Genomic DNA, 19,799 nt, shown 5'->3' with positions numbered 1-19,799 from the left:
GAGTTCATTAAACCATGCATCGCTTACTGTGGTCACACCATTGACACACAAGTATGTTGAGAAAATTCAAGTAGTAGTGGATGCCCCAATGCCAATGGATTTGTCACAGTTGTGATCCTTTAAAGGATTTGACAATTACCATTGCAGGTTCCTTCAAAACCTGCCTACTGTGCATCTCCCTTTGGAATTATTGATTGTGAATAAATGACATTGGACAAAGCAGTGTGAGGTGTCTTTCCAAAAGGCAAAGGAAATGGTGTCAGACACTGTACTCACACATTATGATCCACATCATCCAGTGAAACTTGCCTGTGACCCCTCACCTTATGGTGTAGGTGCAGCCATGTCACATGTTATGAGTGTTGGAAGTAAATCACATTCCCTTGCTGTTGCAGGGAAAAATTACACACAGATTGACAGAGGGGCCTTAAGTCTAGTTTGTGGTGTAACATGTTTCAACCAGTACCTGTATGGGAGAGAGTTTACCCTCATTACCAATCTTTAACCACTAGTGTCCATTTTCAATTCACAGAAGGGTATTCTACTAACAGCAGCAACACAAACGGTCTGTTTCTCGAAGGGCACAATTACAAGATCGAATTCAAGAGGACAACTAATCAGGGAAATGCTGATCAATTGTTCCATTTAACCTTGGAAAAGGAAATACCTGAAATAAGTGCAAAAGAGGACACTTGACATAGTCTCCCTAATGCAAATCAAACATCTCCCCATTAAGGCAGAAATGATCAAAAGGGAAACCAAAAAAGACCCCACACTGTCTTGAGTTTACATGGCAACCCAAAATAGCTGGAAGGTGCAGCAGAAATTCCTGTTCCACCATTTTTACGAGTGCCGGGATCAATTTGCCCTTGATGAGGTTTGCCTTATGTTAGGATTCAGACCTGTTGTACCATCCAAGCTGAGAGCTAAAATGTTGGAGGAGCTACATGCCGGTCATCAAGACGTGATCAAGATGAACGTGTTGGCTCAGAGCTTTGTCTGATGGCCTGTGATAAATCAGCAGGTCGAGGAGCTTGCCATGCACTGTTTGAAATGCTAACATGTCCAGAAAATGCCAAGAGTAGCACCTCTCCATCCCTGGGAATGGTCTGCTTTGCCCTGACGGAGGATTCATGTGGATTTTGCCAGACCATTCATGAGCACAAGTTTTTTGGTAGTAGTGGATGCAGCTACAAAGTGGCCAGAAGTGTTTCCAATAGCCTCCACTACAGCCTCACGCACTGCTGATGAGTTGAGAAGCCTCTTCTCATGGACTGATGTTCCAGATTACTTCGTCAATAAGAATGGACCACACACATAAAAATTGGTGAACGCAGCAGTCCAGGCAGCATCTATAGGAAGAGGTACAGTCGATGTTTCGGGCCGAGACCCTTTGTCAGGCTACCTCTTACGATCTCTTCTTTCAGTTGACGAAGGGTCTCGGCCTGAAACGTCGACTGTACCTCTTCCAGCTGCCTGGCCTGCTGCATTCACCAGTAAATTTTATGTGTGTTGTTTGAAATTCCAGCATCTGCAGATTTCCTCATGCTTGCATTTTTAGAATGGACCACAGTTTCAGTCATTACTGAGAATGAATGGAATAAGACATACTACATCTGCACCATACCACCCAGCTGCAACTGGCCAGGTGGGAAGGTTTGTCCATAGTCTAAAGAATGCACTACAGGCAAAGTCAGCAGAACACACTGCACTCAATCATAACCTCACCAATTTCCTCTTTGCATATCACAACGTAGCGCACTCCACAACCAACATTTCACCAACTATGCTGTTCCCGGATCATCCATGGTGCTCACTCTAGGGTCTCCTCAAACCCAGTCTCAGGAGGAGGACAGACAGCTGAGACAACTTGTGGGCTTCTCAAGCAAGGAGGTTCAATGTTTCACTCCTGGGCAAGTACTCTTGATGAGAGACTACGGAGATGATCAAAAGTGGGTACTTGGAAAGACTAAGGATAGAACTGGACGACTCTCCTTCACAGCAGAGATTAAGTCTGATGTCATCTGGAGATGACACATCGATCATTTGAGGAGAGAAGAGGTGAATTGTTAGAAAAGAGAGCAATCTGTTACATATTTGAGTTGAGGTGCATTCTGTATTGAGTTGGTTTATAGCTAAGCAAGGCGGAGTGTAGTGTATTCAGTATTTCGGTAATATTTGAATAATATTGCAAATATATTGTTTGATTAAGCATTCTTTGTTTGTTTACATAATTCATTATGGGTTATTTGTAAGAAGTACGTGAACGGTATACATCATTACTCCACCATGTCAATGTTTGTGCCTCACTAAAAGAAAAGGAAAGAAACATTAAGTACGCAAACATCTTGGCTCCTGTGGGGTTTTTTTTTGATTGGTTTCGGGAATTACAAAACATAACGTTCCCAACATTGCTGGAGGAGAAGGTCCAATGACCCACCCTCCGGCGCTGTCTATGTGGAGTCTGCGCGTTCTCCCTGTGGCTGTGTGGGTTTCCCCAGATGATCCAGTTTCCTTCCACATCCCAAAGGTATGCACATTGGTGGGTGAGCAGGCCACAGTAAATTGTCCCTGGTGTATGCGAGTGGTGGAATTTGGGGAAATTGGCATGGAAGCAGGGAGAATAAAATGATTCAGGGCGGGAGTGATGTAAAAATCGGAGATTGACGGTGGCCAAAGGGTCTGACTCATTGACTCCATGACAAAATCTCTACCCTACAGCTCAACAGCAATGAATTAATTCCAGTCTTTGTTCTGATCAAACCAGCTGCTCTGGGCATTTGTATCCCTGTGTATAAACAGATACTCTTGGTCTTGTCCATTCAGTCCTTCTCAGACTCCTGTGTTACTTATCTCCGTACAAGAGATGCCTGACCGTATCCCAGCTGTTACAATGGGTGACACCTGCCAGTCACCCGTTGAAGTCCATTGCTCTGCAAGCCTTCTTACAAACACTAGCATCCGCAAGCAATACCTAGAGAGACCCTTGGACAAGTCTTGTTTAGTGAAAGTGTTAATCAGTCGATAGCCTGCTGTAAAATACATCTTGGCCTCAGTACCTGCTTGCGCAATGGGTACCTGGATTTAGTCACATGCAGACTCCTGTCAGTTCGGCCTGGGAACAACATCTCCTGCACAATTTCCATCAGCACAGGTGCACCACAAGGCTATGTGCTTAGCCCCCTGCTCTTCTCACTTTACACTTACGACTGCGTGGCCAAGCACAGCTCCAATGCCATATTCAAGTTTGCCAATGTCACCACTGTCATAGGCCAAATCAAAAGTGGTGATGAATCAGTACATAGGATGGAGATTGAAAATCTGGCTGAGTGGTGTCACGACAACAATCTCTCACTCAGTGTCAGCAAGGACAAAGAGCTGATTATTGACTGGAGGAGGAGGAAAATGAAAGTCCATGAGTCAGTCCTCATTAGAGGTTCGGAGGTGAAGAGGGTTAGCAAATAACAATTTCTCAGTGTTGTTATTTCAGAGGGCCTGTCCCGGGCCCAGCATATAAGTGCAATTACGAAGAATGCACAGCAGCACCTCTACTTCCTTAGAACTTTGCAGAGACTTGGCATGACGTCTAACTCTTTGACAAACGTCTAGAGATGTGTGGTGGAGAATATATTGACTGGCTGCCTCACAGCCTGGATGGAAACACCAATGCCCTTCAGTGGAAAATCCTACAAAAAGTAGTGGATTCGACCCAGTTCATCACAGGTAAAGCCCTCCCCTCCATTGAACTCATCTACATGAAATACTGTCACAGGAAAGCAGCATCAATCATCAGGACACCCATCACCCAGGACATGGGCTCTTCTCACCGCTGCCATCAGGAAGAAGCTACAGGAGCCTCAGGGCTCACACAAGCAGGTTCAGGAACAATTATTACCCCTCAACCTTCAGGCTCTTGAACCAAAGGGGATAACTTCACTCAACTTCACTTGCTCCATCATTGAAATGTTCCAACCACCAATGGTCTCACTTGCAAGGACTCTTCATCTCATGTTCTCAATATCTATTGCTTATTTATTTATTATTATTTATTTCTTTTTCTATTTGCACAGTTTGTTGTCTTCTCCATTCTGGTTGAATGTCCTAGTTGGGCAGTCTTTCATTGATTCTGGAATGGTTATTATTCTAAAGATTTATTGAGCATGCCCACAAGAAAATGAAACTCAGGAGTGTATACAGAGACATAAATTTACTTTAAACTTTGAACATCTCGGATAAATCCACTAAGCTTGGAACCTTGTAAATAAATTTGAGGAACAGAAACTGAACTCAACTCAACCTCACTTCATCATTGAAATGTTCCCACAACCTACTTTCAAGGACTCTTCATCTCATGTTCTTGATATTTATTGTTTATTTATTTATTATTATCATTTATTGATTTTTGCATTTGCACAGTTTGTGTCTTTTGCAAACTAGCTGGATGCCCAAGTTGGTGCTGTCTTTCATTGATTCTATTATGGTTATTCTACTGTGGATTTATTGAGTATGCCAGCAAGGAGATGAATCTCAGGGTTGTATATGGTGACATAGATGTAGTTTGATAATAAATTTACTTTGAACTTTTTTAATGCCGACTACAGCTTGATCTAAAGAATCCCCACCTGGTATTGATCCTAATTTGGATTCAAAGAAGATAATTCTTTCTGATGAAGAGTTTTTCACCTAAAACATTAATTACCGTATCTCTTTCCACAGATGCTGCTGGACCTGCCTAATGTGTCCAGATTTTTTACTGTTTTATTTCAGATTCACAGCATTTGTTAAAATTAAATTCCCATTCCAAATCATTTATCCAACGGAAGTTGACAATTTGATATAAACAGGGCGGATAAAAACTTTCCAAAACATCTGAAAAGTGAAAGAGATATAATTTTGCCTTTGGATAGAGGCCCAATATCAGAGTATGGACATTAGGATCAAGAATCAATTTCATTTGCCATATACATTTACATGTATTTGGTATTTGCTGCGGTGTGTTGGTCAGGGTGCGATATGCAATAGAAAACAACATCCAACAATTCTAAAGAATTATATAAAAAAGTTACTGCTTAAGGTGCAAATGTAGAATAAAATATGCATAAATACATGAATACCAGCATGTAGTATAAAAAATGGTTTGAAGTGTTTACAGTGCAGTGACGAGGGTAAGAGATAGAGGGGGTGGGGGTGGGCTAATTGAAATGGTTGATCAGATTAATTGCCTGGGGGAAGAAGCTTTTCAAGATGCCATGAAGTTTTTGTTTTAATAGCCTTGTAGTGCTTTCCAGCTGGGGGCTTTTGGAAAAGGTAGTTTGCCAAGTGGTTTGCGTCTGCAATGATTTTTTTCCTGCACATTCCTTTGTCCTACTGCGATGAGAGTTCTTGACGAGGATGGTTTGGACCCAGTTGCTGGAGTATCTGAAACAAGGATCGACTGGATTGAGAACTGAGCACAAAACAAATGCTAGATGAAATCACTGGTAAGGCTTATAATCGAGAACCGAACCTCAGTTCAGGTGCTCTTTAAATTTGCGATTCTTGGCGCCCAAAACATGATTGCCAATTAGCAGGAAGGTCCTGAATGCTTAAAGGGGCTGCACCTGCTGTCTATAGAGCATCCAAACCTCAGAAGCCAGTGCATATAGGTGCGTGTTGTAACACCTGCTCCATCAACAGATGCTGTCAAACTCCTTTTCCATTCTGAACTCAAAATATCTCCACAGGTGCTACCCAAATCAAAGAACCATAAACAGTACAAATCAAAGTTCAAAGTAAATTTATTGTCAAAGTGCATGTACTACCCTGATATTCACTTTCTTGCTGGCATTCACAGTAAATACAAAGTAAAGTCAGCTATGAGATAATCTCCCTCTCAACTTCCCAAGGTCTCCTAATTAAATCTGTTGCCAGCTCAGGAAGAACACCTTGTTATGTACATTTTTTAAACTTTTGCATGGAAATACACTTGGTTGAAGTGGTCAAAGTAGCTTCTTTAAGCGTCTGATCTACTGGTTCTGGAGCTATCTGTGCTGCACAGGAAATGCTTGCCAAACAAGGTTTAGGTGCCAAGTCAGTATGTTGGTACAGCGCCATTTATAGAGTCTCACAGGTTTTCATCATCCCTAAACTGGAGGTCATCCAAGGGTTTGTGCAAACATCCCCACTCACAGCAAGTCCCATACACCCATGCTTCCTGGGCCTCCTGAAATACACTGAACAATTCTTTCTGCCTTACTTTCAAACTTCTCTAAGATCCCATCCCCATCAACCTCCACACGACGCCCTCTGTTCCAGCCTTGAATATCTCTGGGTTGAATGTTACTGGGGGTAATACTTCTACTGATAAGGTCCTAAGAATGATTGAGGCCTGATGATACAAGCCCCTGGCTTGGCATATCTGGAAATCAGAGGCCCAACATCTATGAGTCTGCGAGTCCGGACCAGGTTGGCGAGTTGCTGAAACAGAGGCCTATGTGAGTCTGGAATTTGAGGCCTAGAGCTCAAAGTCCCAATATCAGCAAGTCCTAGGATCAATAAAGGCCGAAGTTGAGGCCCGATGATCGAGACTCCTGGGTTACTGTGTCTGGAAGTTGGGGTGTGCGAGTCTGGGCCAGGGACAGGAGATTGGAGGCCCAGAAGTGAACTATCCCAGAGTTTGAGGTCTGTCTGTGTGTATGGGCCAGATAGGCCTCCAACCACAGAAGAGGCGGCCTCCGAGCCTTTGGCCCCAGACTCTGAGACTTGCAGACATCGGGCCTCCAGCCTCTGGACGTGCTGACCCAGAGGCTTCTCTCTTCAGGCTTTGGCCTCCAGACTAGCCAATCCCCCGGACATCAATGGAATCTGCACTGTGACTTTTGGAGGACCTCTGGCCACTGGCGGAGATGATGGAAGAGAGTTTTACAATGGAAGAGTCCTCTATAATTATTGGAATCAGCTGTCTCTCTCAGCAGGCTCTCCTCCCCTACAGTGAGGGAAGAGAGGTTGTGAATTCACAGCAGAAGCTCTTCGCCAATAAAACAGAAAATGTTGAAAGCACTTGGCACATCCAGAAAGGCAAACAGCATAATGTTTCAGCATCATAGCTGGGAAATGGCGGATGGGGGGGGTGTGGAAACAGCTAATTTTCAGTGGCAGGGAGGGTGGGGATGGATGAATAAAACAAAGGGAATATTCTGACTGGGAGAGGCTGTGTTGCCAAGGTGATGCCTTCTTGATTGATTAATAAATGCAGACAGAGAGAAAGGGAAAAGAAGCAACAGGTATGTAGAAACTGGTCAGAGCTAGTCAAAGTGAATATGTTGGAACGGACCAGCAGACCAACAATACCTGTGCACAGGGTAAAGCAGAACTAACATTACAGCGGGATACCCTGAGAGCGGATCAGACCAGTTCAGAGTTCAAAGTAGATTTATTATCACAGTACATACGCTCGTTAATGCAAATATCAGCCAGTCATGTGGCAACAACTTAGTGCACAAAAGCATGCAGACATGGTCAGGAGGATCAGTTGTTATTCAGATCGAACATCAGAATGAGATAGAATTGTGATCTAAGTGATTTAAATGTAGGATGATTGTTGGTGCCAGATGGGGTGGTTAGAGTATCTCAGAAACTGCTGATCCCCTGGGATATTCATGCACAACAGTCTCTAGAGTTTGCAGAGGATGGTGCGAAAAACAAAAAACATCCCGTGAGCGGCAGCTCTGTGGGTGAAAATACCTCGTTAACGAAAAGGGCAGAGGATGTCCAGACTGGGAAAGTTGACAGAGAGGGGACAGAAACTCAGTTAACCATGCGTAACGGAAGATGCAGAAGAACATCGTTTAACAATCAACTTGTCGAACCTTTGAAGTGGATGAGCTACAGCAGCAGAAGGCCACAAATACACACACAGTGGTCGCTTAATTACGTATGGGAGGTACCTAATAAAGGGGCCACTGAGCGTGTTCCTTATCATAATTTATAGTAGTCATTTTTATGTATTGCTCTGTACTGCTTCTGCAAAACAACAAATTTCTCGCCACATGTCAGCAATAATAAGCCTGATTCTGATTTTGACTCTGACCAGCATAATAGCAGCGCCTGTGGTCAGGGAAAAGCACAACTAACATTACAAAAGGGTATCATAGAAAGAAAGAAGCATAGAAATCTACAGCTCATTACAGGCCCTTCAGCCCACAATGTTGTACCAACCATGTAACCCACTCTAGAAAATGCCGAGAATTTCCCGACCGCATAGGCCTCTATTTTTCTAAGCTCCATGTACCCACCTAAGAGTCTCTTAAAAGACCCTATTGTATCCGTCTCCACCACCGTCACCGGCAGTGCATTCCACGCACCCATTACACTCAGTGTGAAAAACTTACCCCTGACATCCCCCTCTGTATCTACTTCCAAGCACCTTAAAACTATGCCCACTCAGGTTGGCCATTTCAGCCCTGGGAAGAAGCCTCTGGCTGGCCACATGATCAGTACCTCTCATCATCTTGTACACCTCTATCAGGTCACCTCTCATCCTCCGTCACTCCAAGGAGAAAAGGCCAAGTTCACTCAACCTATTCTCATAAGGCAGGCTTTCCTTAGAGCAGATCAGACCAGTTCTGATACAAATGGAAGAAGCACACTTTCTGCCAGAGCTGAATTCAATGTGGAGACTCACATAGGATGAGGGTGTTCCTCAGGCTCCAAATGGATTTTGTAGGAACAGTGTAGGGAGCAATGGACAGGTAAGTCAGTGTGGGAATGGGATGGGGAATCACTGGACATTTAGGGTGACCTTACGTGCTGTGTGCTGAAGTTGCTCAGAAGGGATATCACACAGCCTCCACTGGACTTGTCCCATGCAGGGGAACATTTCTCCAAAACTGCCCGGCAGATTATCCGCACCCAATTGCCCACCATTGAGAACATCTACTATAAACGCTGCCTGGGCAGGGCGAAAAGCATTATCAAGGACGCATCTCACTCTAACCATGGACTTTTTACTTTCCTCCCATCCAGTAGGTGCTACAGGAGCCTCTGCTCCCGCACCAGCAGGCACAGGAAGAGCTTCTTCCCTAAGGCTGTGACCCTGCTGAACATCTCATCACAGCGCTAAGCAGTATTGCATCCATATTGTTCCGTCTGAGTACTTTTATATTTGTGTGCTGTAGCACTTGCTTTTTATTCGCAGTTATTTTGTAAATAACACTATTCTTTGCATTTCTGGTCAGATGCTAACTGCATTTCATTGGCTTTGTATCTGTACTCAGCACAATGACAATAAAGTTGAATCTAATCTAATCTACTCAGAATCATAATCAGATTTAATATCACCGGCATACATCATGAAATTGGTTAATTTGGCAGCACAATGCAATACATAATAAATATTAAAATTAAAGTCTGTCCCGAGGCTTGTGGCCAATCAGGCTGGTGCTTACGCCAGTTTCTGTGGCGTGAAGCAACTGAGAGTACGAGACTCCCCCCCCCCCCCCGGGATAGGACACCAGTCTATCTCAAGGTTAACCCCCAGCATTTGCAGGTACCCATTTTCAGTGTGTGGTTAAGTGTCTTGCTCAAAGACACAACACGCTGCCTTGGCTGAGACTCGAACCCACGACCTTCAGATCGTGAGCCCAACGCCCTAACTACTTGACCACATGCCACACACATGATAAATATAGGGGGGAAATCAATTACAGTAAGTATATATATGTATATTAAATACTTAAATTAAAAATAGTTCAAAAACAGATAAAAAAGGTGAGTTAGTTTTCATGGGTTCAATGTCCATTTGGGAATCGGATGGCAGAGGGGAAGCTTTTCCTGAATCACTGCGTGTGTGCCTTCAGGCTTCTGTACCTCCTTCCCGATGGTAACAATGAGAAGAGGGTATGTCCTGGGTGATGGGGGTCCTTAATAATGGACATCGTCTTTCTAAGGCACCGCTCCTTGAAGATGTCTTGGATACTAGAGACTAGTACCCAAGATGGACCTGACTAATTTTACAACTATCTGTAGCATTTTGATGCAGTAGCCCCCAACCATACCAGACAGTGATACAGCCTGTCAGAATGCTCTCCCTGGTACATCTGTAGAAGTTTTCAAGTGTTTTAGGTGACAAACCAAATCTCCTCAAACTCCTAATGAAACTCAAACTCCTGTCTTGCCTTCCTTGTAGCTGCATCGATATTTTGGGACCAGGTTAGTTCCTCAGAGATCTTGACACCCAGGAATTTGAAATTGCTCACTCTCTCTCCACTTATGATCCCTCTATGAAGATTGGTAGGTGTTCCCTTGTCTTACCCCTCTGTAGTCCACAATCAGCTCTTTGGTCTTACTGACGTTTGAGTGCGAGGTTGTTTCTGCGACGCCACTCAACCAGCTGATCGATCTCGCTCCTGTACGCCTCCTCGTCACCACCTGAAATTCTGCCAACAATGGTTGTAAATTTGTAGGTGGCATTTGAGCTATGCCTAGCCACACAGCCATGGGTGTAGTGAGAGTAGAACAGTGGATTGAGCACACATCCCTGAGGTGTGCCAGTGTTGATTGTCAGCGAGGAGGAGATATTATTACCAATCTGCACAGATTATTGTCTTCTGGTTAGGAAGTCAAGGATCCAGTTGCAGAGGGAGTTACAGAGGTCCAGGTTCTGTAGTTTTTTGATCATGACTGTAGGAATGATGTGTTAAATGCTGATCTACAGTCAGTGAACAGCATCCTGCTATAGATCTTTGTATTGCTCAGGTATCTAAGGCTGCATAGAGAACAATTGAGATCGCGTCCGCTGTTGACTTATTGTGCCAATAGGCAAATTGCAGTGGGCCCAGGTCCTTACTGATACAGGATTTGACTCTAGGCAATGCTAACCTCTCAAGCCTTTCCATCATGGTAGAATTGAATGCTACTGGATGACAGTTGTTAACACTGCTATCTGCAGCATGTGTTCCCAGGATTAGGCTTTCCTTTCTGGGACATCAGAGATGTCCTCCTTCTTCATAGAATGGGGTTTCCCTTCCTCCACCATTGATGCTTCCCTCACGCACATCTCCTTCATTTCCTGGACATCCGCATTCACCCCATCTTCCCGCCACCTTAACAATGATAGAGTCCCTCTTCTTCCACCTCATGAGCCTACGCATCCAACATGTCATTCTACGCAACTTCCACCATCTCCAAAGGAAACCTACCACCAAGCACATCTTTACCTCCCCCGGCTCTCTGATTTTCACAGGGATTGCTCCCTCCATGATTCCCTTGTCCATTCGTCCCTCCCCATTAATTTCCCTCCCGGCCCTTATCCCTGCAACTGCCCAAAGTGATGCACCTGCCCATTCTCCTCCTCCCTCACCTCCATTCAGGGCCCCGAGCCGTTCTTCCAGGTGAGGCAACACTTCACCTGCGAACCTGCTGGGGTCATCTATTGTGTCCAGTGCTTCCAGTGCAGCCCCCTCTACATTGGTGAGACCTGTCGTTAATTGGGGGACCGCTTTGTCAAGCACCTCCACTCCATCTGCCTGAAGGGGAACTTTCCGGTGGCCAAACATTTTAATTCCATTTCCCATTCCCGTTCCGATATGTTGGTCCATGGCCTCCTCTTGTGCCACAACGATGCCACCCTCAGGGGGGAGGAGCAACACCTTATATGCCATCTGGGTAGCCTCCAGCCGGATGGCATGAATATTGATCTCTTCTTTCAGTAAAAAAATTCCCTCCCTCCTCTCTTTTTGTATTCCCCACTCTGGCCTTTTATCTCTTACCTCTCCCTGATATCCCTCCTCCTTCCCTTTCTCCTATGGTCCACTCTCCTCTCCTACCAGATTCCTTTCTTCCCTGCCCTTTACCATTCCCACCTTCCTGGTTTCTCCTATCACCTTCAAGCTATCCTCCTTCCCCTCCCCTACCTTTTTACGCTGGCATCTTCCCCCTTTCTTTCCAGTCCTGAGGAAGGCTCTTAATCCAAAACATCAACTGTTTACTCATTTCTGCCTGACCTGCTGAGTTCCTCCGGCAGTGTGTGTGTGTTGCAGGGGAACACTGAGTGCATTTCACCAGGTGAATCTCTGCCCTTCTTTATGTTATATCTGCTCCAGTCACCCCCGTTTCTCAACTCTTCAACCGCCTTTCCAATCGCTGGTCAGCTGAGGCAGCAGTGAGTGAATCAGCACGGAGTGATGCGAGGCAGGATTGAGTGAGGCAAGACCGAGTGAGACTGCAGTGAATGAGGCAATACCCTCAAAATGCTGGGGGAGTTCATCAGGTCAGGCAGCATCTATGGAGGGGAATAAACAGTCAACATTCTGGATTGGAAACTTTGGACTGGAAGAGAAGGGGCAAAAGCCAAAATAAGAATTTGAGGGAGGGGAAGAAGTATAGACTGGCAGGGGATAGGTGAGACCAGATGAGGAAAAAGGTGAGTAAGTGCAGTTGAAGTAAGAAGCTACGGTGGGCGGGGGGCGATTAGGTGAAAGAGGTAAAGGGCTGAAGAAGGAATGTGATACGAGAGGACCTTGAGAGAAAGGGAAGGAGGGGAGAAACAAGAGGGAGGTGATGGACTGGAGAGCAGAAGAGAAGAGGTAAGAGGGGAGTCAGAAAAAGGAGAGAAGAGGGAGAAATCCCTGGGAGAGAGAAATCGATGTTCATGCCATCAGGTTGGAGGCTACCCAGATGGCATGTAAGGTGTTGCTCCTCCACCCTGAGGGCGGCATCATTGTGGCACAAGAGGAGACCATGGTCTGACATGCTGGAACTGAGTACGTTTAAGGGGAAGCCAGGGAAAAAACACTGTCTGCCAGTCCATGAGTCCAGTGGAGGCTGGAGATAGCCTGACCTGGGGCTGAAGGACTGTTTGTGTTTAGGGTATTTGGGTGGGGGGGGGAAGGGGCATGTTTTGCTGTTATCGTTTCATTGCTCATTGTGTTCTCTGTTGCTCTAATGTTGTGGGCTTGCTCTGGTAGCATCGGAATGTGTGGTGACACTCGCGGGCTGCCCCAGCACACCCTTAGGTTGTGTTGGTTGTTAATTCAAACGGTGCATTTTACTGTATATTTCAATGTACAGGTAATAAATAATAAATCTGCATCTGAAGAGATTTACGTGGCATGGTAACCCTAGCAGTATCCATTTGGGCTGAATGGCCTATTCCTGCACCATGCAATCAAGCAGGTTTTTGGAAGATTTTGCTTGCAAGAGGGTAGTGGAGAGACACTGCCACCCTGCTGATGGGTGCTCTGAGGCCGAGGGAGGACCAAGGAGGAGTGTTTGAGAATGAGGGCAGGGTGGCGCTGAAATTCCTGTGCCTTATGCCATCTACACTTGCCACAGGATGGTAGAGAGATAGAAGCAGAGCCACATTTGGAACCTCATACCTGCTTTGCCACTCGGTGAAGCTACAGGTAATAGAACATAGAACACAGAAACCCTACAGCACAATACAGGCCCTTCAGCCCACAAAGCTGTGCTGAACCTTAGAAATTACCTAGGGTTACCCGTAGCCCTCTATTTTTCTGAGCTCCATGTATCTGTCCGGGAGTCTCTTAAAAGACCCTATCATATCTGCCTCCACCACCGTCACCGGCAGCCCATTCCACACATTCATCACTCTCTGCATAAAAAAAACTTACCCCTGACATCTCCTCTGTACCTGCTTCCAAGCACCTTCAAACTGTGCCCTCTCGTGCTAGCCAGTTCAGCCCTGGGAAAAAGCCTCTGACAGAATCAATGCCTCTCTTCATCTTATACACCTCTATCAGGTCACCTCTCATCCTCCATCGCTCCAAGGAAAAAAGGCCGAGTTCACTCAACCTATTCTCGTAAGGCATGCTCCCCAATCCAGGCAACATCCTTGTAAATCTCCTCTGCACCTTTTCTTTGGTTTCCACAACCTTCCTGTAGTGAGGTGACCAGAATTGAGCACAGTACTCCAAGTGGGGTCTGTCCAGGGTCCTATATACAGTAGCTGTAACATTACCTCTCGGCTCTTAACCTCAGTCCCACAGTTGATGAAGGCCAATGCACTGTATGCCTTCTTAACCACAGAGTCAACCTGCGCAGGTGCTTTGAGTGTCCTATGGACTCGGACCCCAAGATCCCTCTGATCCTCCACACTGCCAAGAGTCTTACCATTAATACTATAGTCTGCCATCATATTTGACCTACCAAGTCTCTCATAGGTGACCTCATAGCTGCTCTGCCACTCAGAGAGGCTGTAAGTGACCCTTTACCTCAGAATGACGATTCAGCACTAACCCCACATGCCCTGATTCCCTCTGGATCCAAATCTGTCTCCACGGCCTCCGAGGCAGAGAATTCCTCTGCACTCATCTCTGACCTGGGTGGAGACCCCTTATTTTGAGGCAGTTACCCCTGTTGTAGACATTCCAGTCCGAGGAGTGCTCAGCGCATCTCCTAATTCTCTCCCCGGCCCTCAGAGTCACAGAAACAGGCCCTTTGGCCCATCTAGTCGGTGCCTTACAGTCTAGTCCCGTTGACCCACACGGACCATAGTCCCTCCATCATTGTTGAAATTGAACCCCCATCCTTCATTTCCACTGGCAGTTGGTTCCACAATCGCACCAGACTCTGAGTGAAGAAACTCCCCCCACCTCAGGTTTCCTTAATATGTCACTTTTCACCCTTAATCTATGACCTCTAATTCCCCCACCTTCTCCCACTCCGTCAACCGGTAAGAATTCTGCGCGTTTGAATGATATCATCGGGGCAGGTGGACGGTATTTCCTCATGGGTCTGGCATGTGCAGATGGCGAGAGGGGCGGCGACGGGGGCGAATCGGTCGGCAGGCGCGGCGCGTCACACACAAAACCGTGTTCTCCAGTGAGCCGAAGGTGAGGGAGCCCGGCCAGGTGAGGTGTGATCTGCCCCCTGCACTCCCGTGTCGCGCCTTGGGGATGGCGGCGTTAGGAGAAATAGCAACCGCACTGATGAGAAGGAGATTGCACGCAGAGGTGGACGGGACTGAAATAAACAGCAAGGAAGAAACCAGATCCAAACGTAGGTCGCCACATAGCAGAGAGGTCACTGAACAGGAGGTGGAATCCGAGAGAAAAACAGGCGGAACTTTAAGCGCAGAATAACGATTTCCACATGAAAATACCTTAAAAGTCCCGGGGATGGTTGTGGTGGGGGTGGGTGAGATGCAGCGGAGGGAGGGGATGGGATGGAAGTGGGGAGTTTCTCCGAGGCCACCAGGCGCTACAAGGGGAAGGGGATGTTGTGTTACCTGCAGCCGCCGGCTTCGTGCCGGCGGTGCGATCGAGTATCGATAGTGTTAAAGATGTGGCTTCTGCCGGGGTTATTTCTGTGCCGAGTTGGCTAAAGACTTGAACTTGATCCCGAGGGAGGGGCTGGCCGCGAAGCGATACTGTTTAATATTACAAAAAAAACCAAGTAGGTTTGGCAACCCCGAGCCCCTGTGTGTGTGTGTCTGCGCGGAATATGTAGAAAGTACTGGTTAGTGCGGACTGCACCTTCGACTGACACCATGGCGGGCCGGCTCCTGCCTCAGTTCTGATCGCGGCAGGACGGAGAGTTACCCCGGAGTCCTCCACTCCCTCGGACACCATGGAGAAGCCTCTCTGCAACTACGACAAGGAGTACGAGCTGGACAACCACCACGAGTGTTGTGAGAGGGTAGTCATTAATGTGTCGGGCTTGCGCTTTGAGACCCAAATCAAGACACTGCGCCAGTTCCCCGACACCCTGCTGGGCGACCCCCAGAGGAGAATCCGCTACTTCGACCCGCTCAGGAACGAGTATTTCTTCGACAGGAATCGCCCGAGTTTCGACGCCATCCTCTACTATTACCAGTCCGGGGGAAGGTTGAAAAGGCCCAGCAGCGTGTCGCTGGAGGTCTTCATGGAAGAGCTAAGGTTCTACGATCTGGGAGATGAGGCGGTCACCAGGTTTCGTGAGGATGAAGGCTTCATCAAGGAGGAGGAACGGCCGATGCCCAGCAACGAGTTTCAGAGGCAGCTGTGGCTGCTCTTCGAGTACCCCGAGAGCTCCTCCCCGGCCAAAGTGGTGGCGATCATCTCCGTGCTGGTGATTCTCATCTCCATTGTGGTCTTCTGCTTAGAGACCTTACCTGAATTCAGGGATGAGCAGGATCCTACTTTGCCTGTGCACTCCCTGCGGGGGAACAGCTCCCACTCAGAGTTTCTGAATAGCCCCTTCCAGGACCCCTTCTTCGTGGTGGAGACCATGTGCATCTGTTGGTTCTCCTTTGAGCTCTTCCTGAGGTTCATTGTCTGCCCCAGCAAGCCCAGCTTCTTCAAGAACATCATGAACGTCATCGACTTTGTGGCCATCATTCCCTACTTTGTGGCCCTGGGCACTGAATTTGCCAGGCAGCGAGGGGTGGCACAACCCGCCATGTCCCTCGCCATCCTCAGGGTTATTCGTCTGGTCAGGGTCTTCAGAATCTTTAAGCTCTCCAGGCACTCCAAGGGTTTGCAGATCCTGGGGCAAACTCTGAAAGCAAGTATGAGGGAATTGGGCCTTTTGATTTTCTTCCTCTTCATTGGGGTAATTCTGTTCTCCAGCGCTGTCTACTTTGCTGAGTCCGAGGATGAGGATACAAACTTCACAAGTATCCCTGAAGCTTTCTGGTGGGCTGTTGTCACAATGACCACGGTGGGATACGGTGACATGTCTCCCATGACTCTTGGAGGTAAGATTGTGGGATCCCTCTGTGCCATTGCTGGTGTGCTCACCATCTCGTTACCCGTCCCTGTGATTGTCTCCAATTTCAGCTACTTTTACCACAGGGAGATTGAAAGTGAGGATCAGACCCAATACTCACATGTGACGACCTGCCCTTACCTGCCTTCGAGCTCAAAAGCCCAGTCGTTGACTGGAAAAAGTACAGAGCTGGAAGAAGACCTTATGGACAACTTCTGCAGACCCCTACAAAATGACATGTTGGATGGTTTCTGCCCTACTGACAGTGGACACCATGAATCCACCAGCTCACCGAACAGCAAGTCCTTGGTCACTCAAGTCTGACTTGGTTTAAAGTCGCTTACCAGGAGACAAGTGCATCTAACTTAAACTATACTTAACTTGGAGTTGTTCATTTACCTCCAGCACTGCACTGGGATTGGGGGAGGGTGGAGATGGTGGGTGGGGGTGGGATTGCCTTGTCCACTAATCTGCAGCCAGATAACCCGTGCTTAAGGAAAGACGGAACAAACTTGTAAAAGTTCAGAGAAGAACATTCGGACTGTGTCTCGATTTAGGAAGGGGAGCTGTTGGTGTCAATATTTCTCAAGGTAGGAAGACTCAGGCTGGGATAACAATCTGTATGGAAATCTGAAACAGTTGTTCCTCACAATTTTATTTATTACAATTTTTTAAAGCAAACAAAATGCATGGGTATTTGCTGATATTTATTTATCTGGAATAAAGGAGGACTTGGCAGGGTTGTTAATAGCAAGAGTTCTACCCTCTAGCTGGCATCAGTGGAATGTGAGACTCTTTGGTGTTGGCTCTGTTTGAGATGGTTCGGCCCCTGTACACCATTGTGATGTTAGCAATTCCCCAAAAGCCACATGCAGCCAGATGTTTTTGTGGGAGCAGCTTGCATTGCCTGTCTTGTTACAAGTTACTGTGCATTAGAATGCAAATGTATCAGCCGGAGTTCAGAGGTTGCATCCTGTCCTCTGCCTTTGGCTAGCACTGGGGGTGTACCGCCTACTGAATGAGATAATACACTTCTCTCTCAGCTGAGCATAAAGGATCCCATAGTCCTACCTCTATCAGGGATGTGGAGATTTTCCTGATGTGCTAGCCAGTCTTTATTTCCTAGCAGCACCCCCCATCCTACCCCATGCTCTGCCAACTAACATCTAAATTTGATTCCCCCATCACTCACCAGCCTCTGTTGCTAAACTCCCCTTGCTCACCTGGCTCCATCTGCCCACCAACACCACCCCCGCATCTCTGGTTTGTCTTGTCACCTACCTCCTAATGTCTTCCCCCATCTCTCTCACCTCTTTCTACCAGCTATCCTCCCTCTACCCTCTCAGTCCTGATATAGGGTCTTCCCCCACCCAATCTTTTGACCATCCCTCTATCAGACCTGCAGAGTGCCTCCAGAATTTTGTATATAGATTCTCAGCATCTACCGAATCTCTTATGTTTATGATAGTTGTGTTCATTTAAGTCCTTACTTTCCCATAAATCCCTTTCCTATGTCTTAAGTAAGCAATTTATTTCTACCTGCCACTGTTGAATGAGGCTAGATTATTACTCCCACCCCAAGTTTAAAGTATAATTATTATCAAAGTACATATATGTCACCATATACAACACTGAGATTCATTTTCTTGCGGGCATCCTCAATAAATCTAGTAACCATAGTAGAGTCAATGAAAGACCACAGCAGCAGGGTGGATAGCCAGTGTGCAAGACATGGTCACTGTCACTGAGGCTGCTGATGTTCTTGCTTATTAACAAGCTTGAGTAAGTTTTCACAGTAGAATTTTATTTAAACAGTGGAAGACGAAGGAGAATTAGTGTTCAGATCCGTGTACCTTCACATTGAAGTCGGTATTAGGAGATCATATCGAAATTTTTCCAATCTTGCTATTGACACAGAAAGAGACAACTTTTGCCCGTCATGCTTGTGTCAGCCCACAAAGCAATCCCATTTGCCATTGGTATTCCTTGTAATCTATTCTTTCCTCATTCTCATTAACAACACCAGATTCTAGCACATATCCACATCAGGATAATTCGCAGTTGTCAATTAGCCTACCAGTCCATCTTTGAGATGTGTACAAGGGAAACCCCAGCAGTCGCAGGCTGAATGTGCAAACTCCACATAGACAGTACTGAATCTGTAAGGCACCAGCTGTACCTGCTGTGGTATTGTGCCACCCTCTTTTGGTCTTTACTGTAATTAATTCAAAAGTAGGGAAATCTTTTTACAACTGTTAATTATTTCAGTAAGGATCTGCACAATTCTGGACACATTCAAGAAAAGGTATATCTACCTTGGAGGCAGTTCAATCCATTCTGGAATGAAGGCGTTGTCATATCATTATGCAGAGTATAGTTACAGGAGATCAGAAAAACAGTTTATCTTTCTGAAATATAGAAGGTTTGAGGGGTTTGACAAGGCAGACACCAAATAGATGGTCTCCCTGTATCTGGAACTAGAGGGAATATTTTTTGGGTGAAGGGACGTCTATTGCAGATTGAGATGAAGAGGAACTTCTTCTGTCAGGGTCTTATGAATTTTTGGTAATCTCAACTTTAGTCAGTTGTAAACGTAATGCATACTTAATTCTGAGATAGACTTTTGGACCACTGGAGACTGAAGGTTGTGAGAACCAGGCAGGCAATACAATGATTAGGTCAACCCAGGTCTTAATGAACAATAGAGTAGGTGAAAGTACCCCTGGGCTCATCCTATTTCCCATGTTCTACTTGCTAATATTTGATGTCCTGTCTCCTCCCACACCCCATCATTAGTCTAGATCCCTGAATTATTAGTACATACAATTAGCCACCAGTCACTGTATCTTAATATGCAATGGTTTCATCAGTGCACAAGTAAAAAGGTGGTCAGATAGGGAGTGGGTAGGGTGACCAACAAGGCTTTTGTTGGGATTGCGTATGTCCCATCACCTGCTAATGCTGTGGTGTTCCAATCCTTGTTCTCAGTTCCATTTAGCTGCCTAGTCTCCATAACCACAACCAAACTCTCAGCCTTGAAAATATATGAAGGGCGACATGGGCCTTGTCCCATATAGAGGGTTGTTGCCAGTGGAATCAAAAGTCAGAGCTGA

At 46.2% G+C, this 19,799-nt stretch overlaps 2 protein-coding genes across 2 annotated transcripts in view; both read left to right on the top strand.

The window, feature by feature from the left end:
* Positions 1–19,799, top strand: part of LOC134353936 (uncharacterized) — a 431,517-nt gene that overhangs the window by 310,843 nt on the left and 100,875 nt on the right. The gene's annotated exons all lie outside the window — the stretch shown is intronic.
* LOC134353933 (potassium voltage-gated channel subfamily A member 2-like) lies at positions 15,222–17,130 on the top strand. Its single transcript, XM_063062491.1, has one exon. The coding sequence runs from the start codon at positions 15,568–15,570 to the stop codon at positions 17,008–17,010; it is 1,443 nt and encodes a 480-aa protein (XP_062918561.1). The 5' UTR covers positions 15,222–15,567; the 3' UTR covers positions 17,011–17,130.

This window comes from Mobula hypostoma, chromosome 11 (genome assembly GCF_963921235.1).
Source record: "Mobula hypostoma chromosome 11, sMobHyp1.1, whole genome shotgun sequence".
Lineage (NCBI taxonomy): Eukaryota > Metazoa > Chordata > Chondrichthyes > Myliobatiformes > Myliobatidae > Mobula > Mobula hypostoma.
This window is presented reverse-complemented; position numbering and strand designations above follow the sequence as displayed.

Coding starts and splice junctions, on each gene's coding strand:
- LOC134353933 (XM_063062491.1), top strand. CDS start 15,568: ATGGAGAAGCCTCTCTGCAACTACGACAAGGAGTACGAGCTGGACAAC.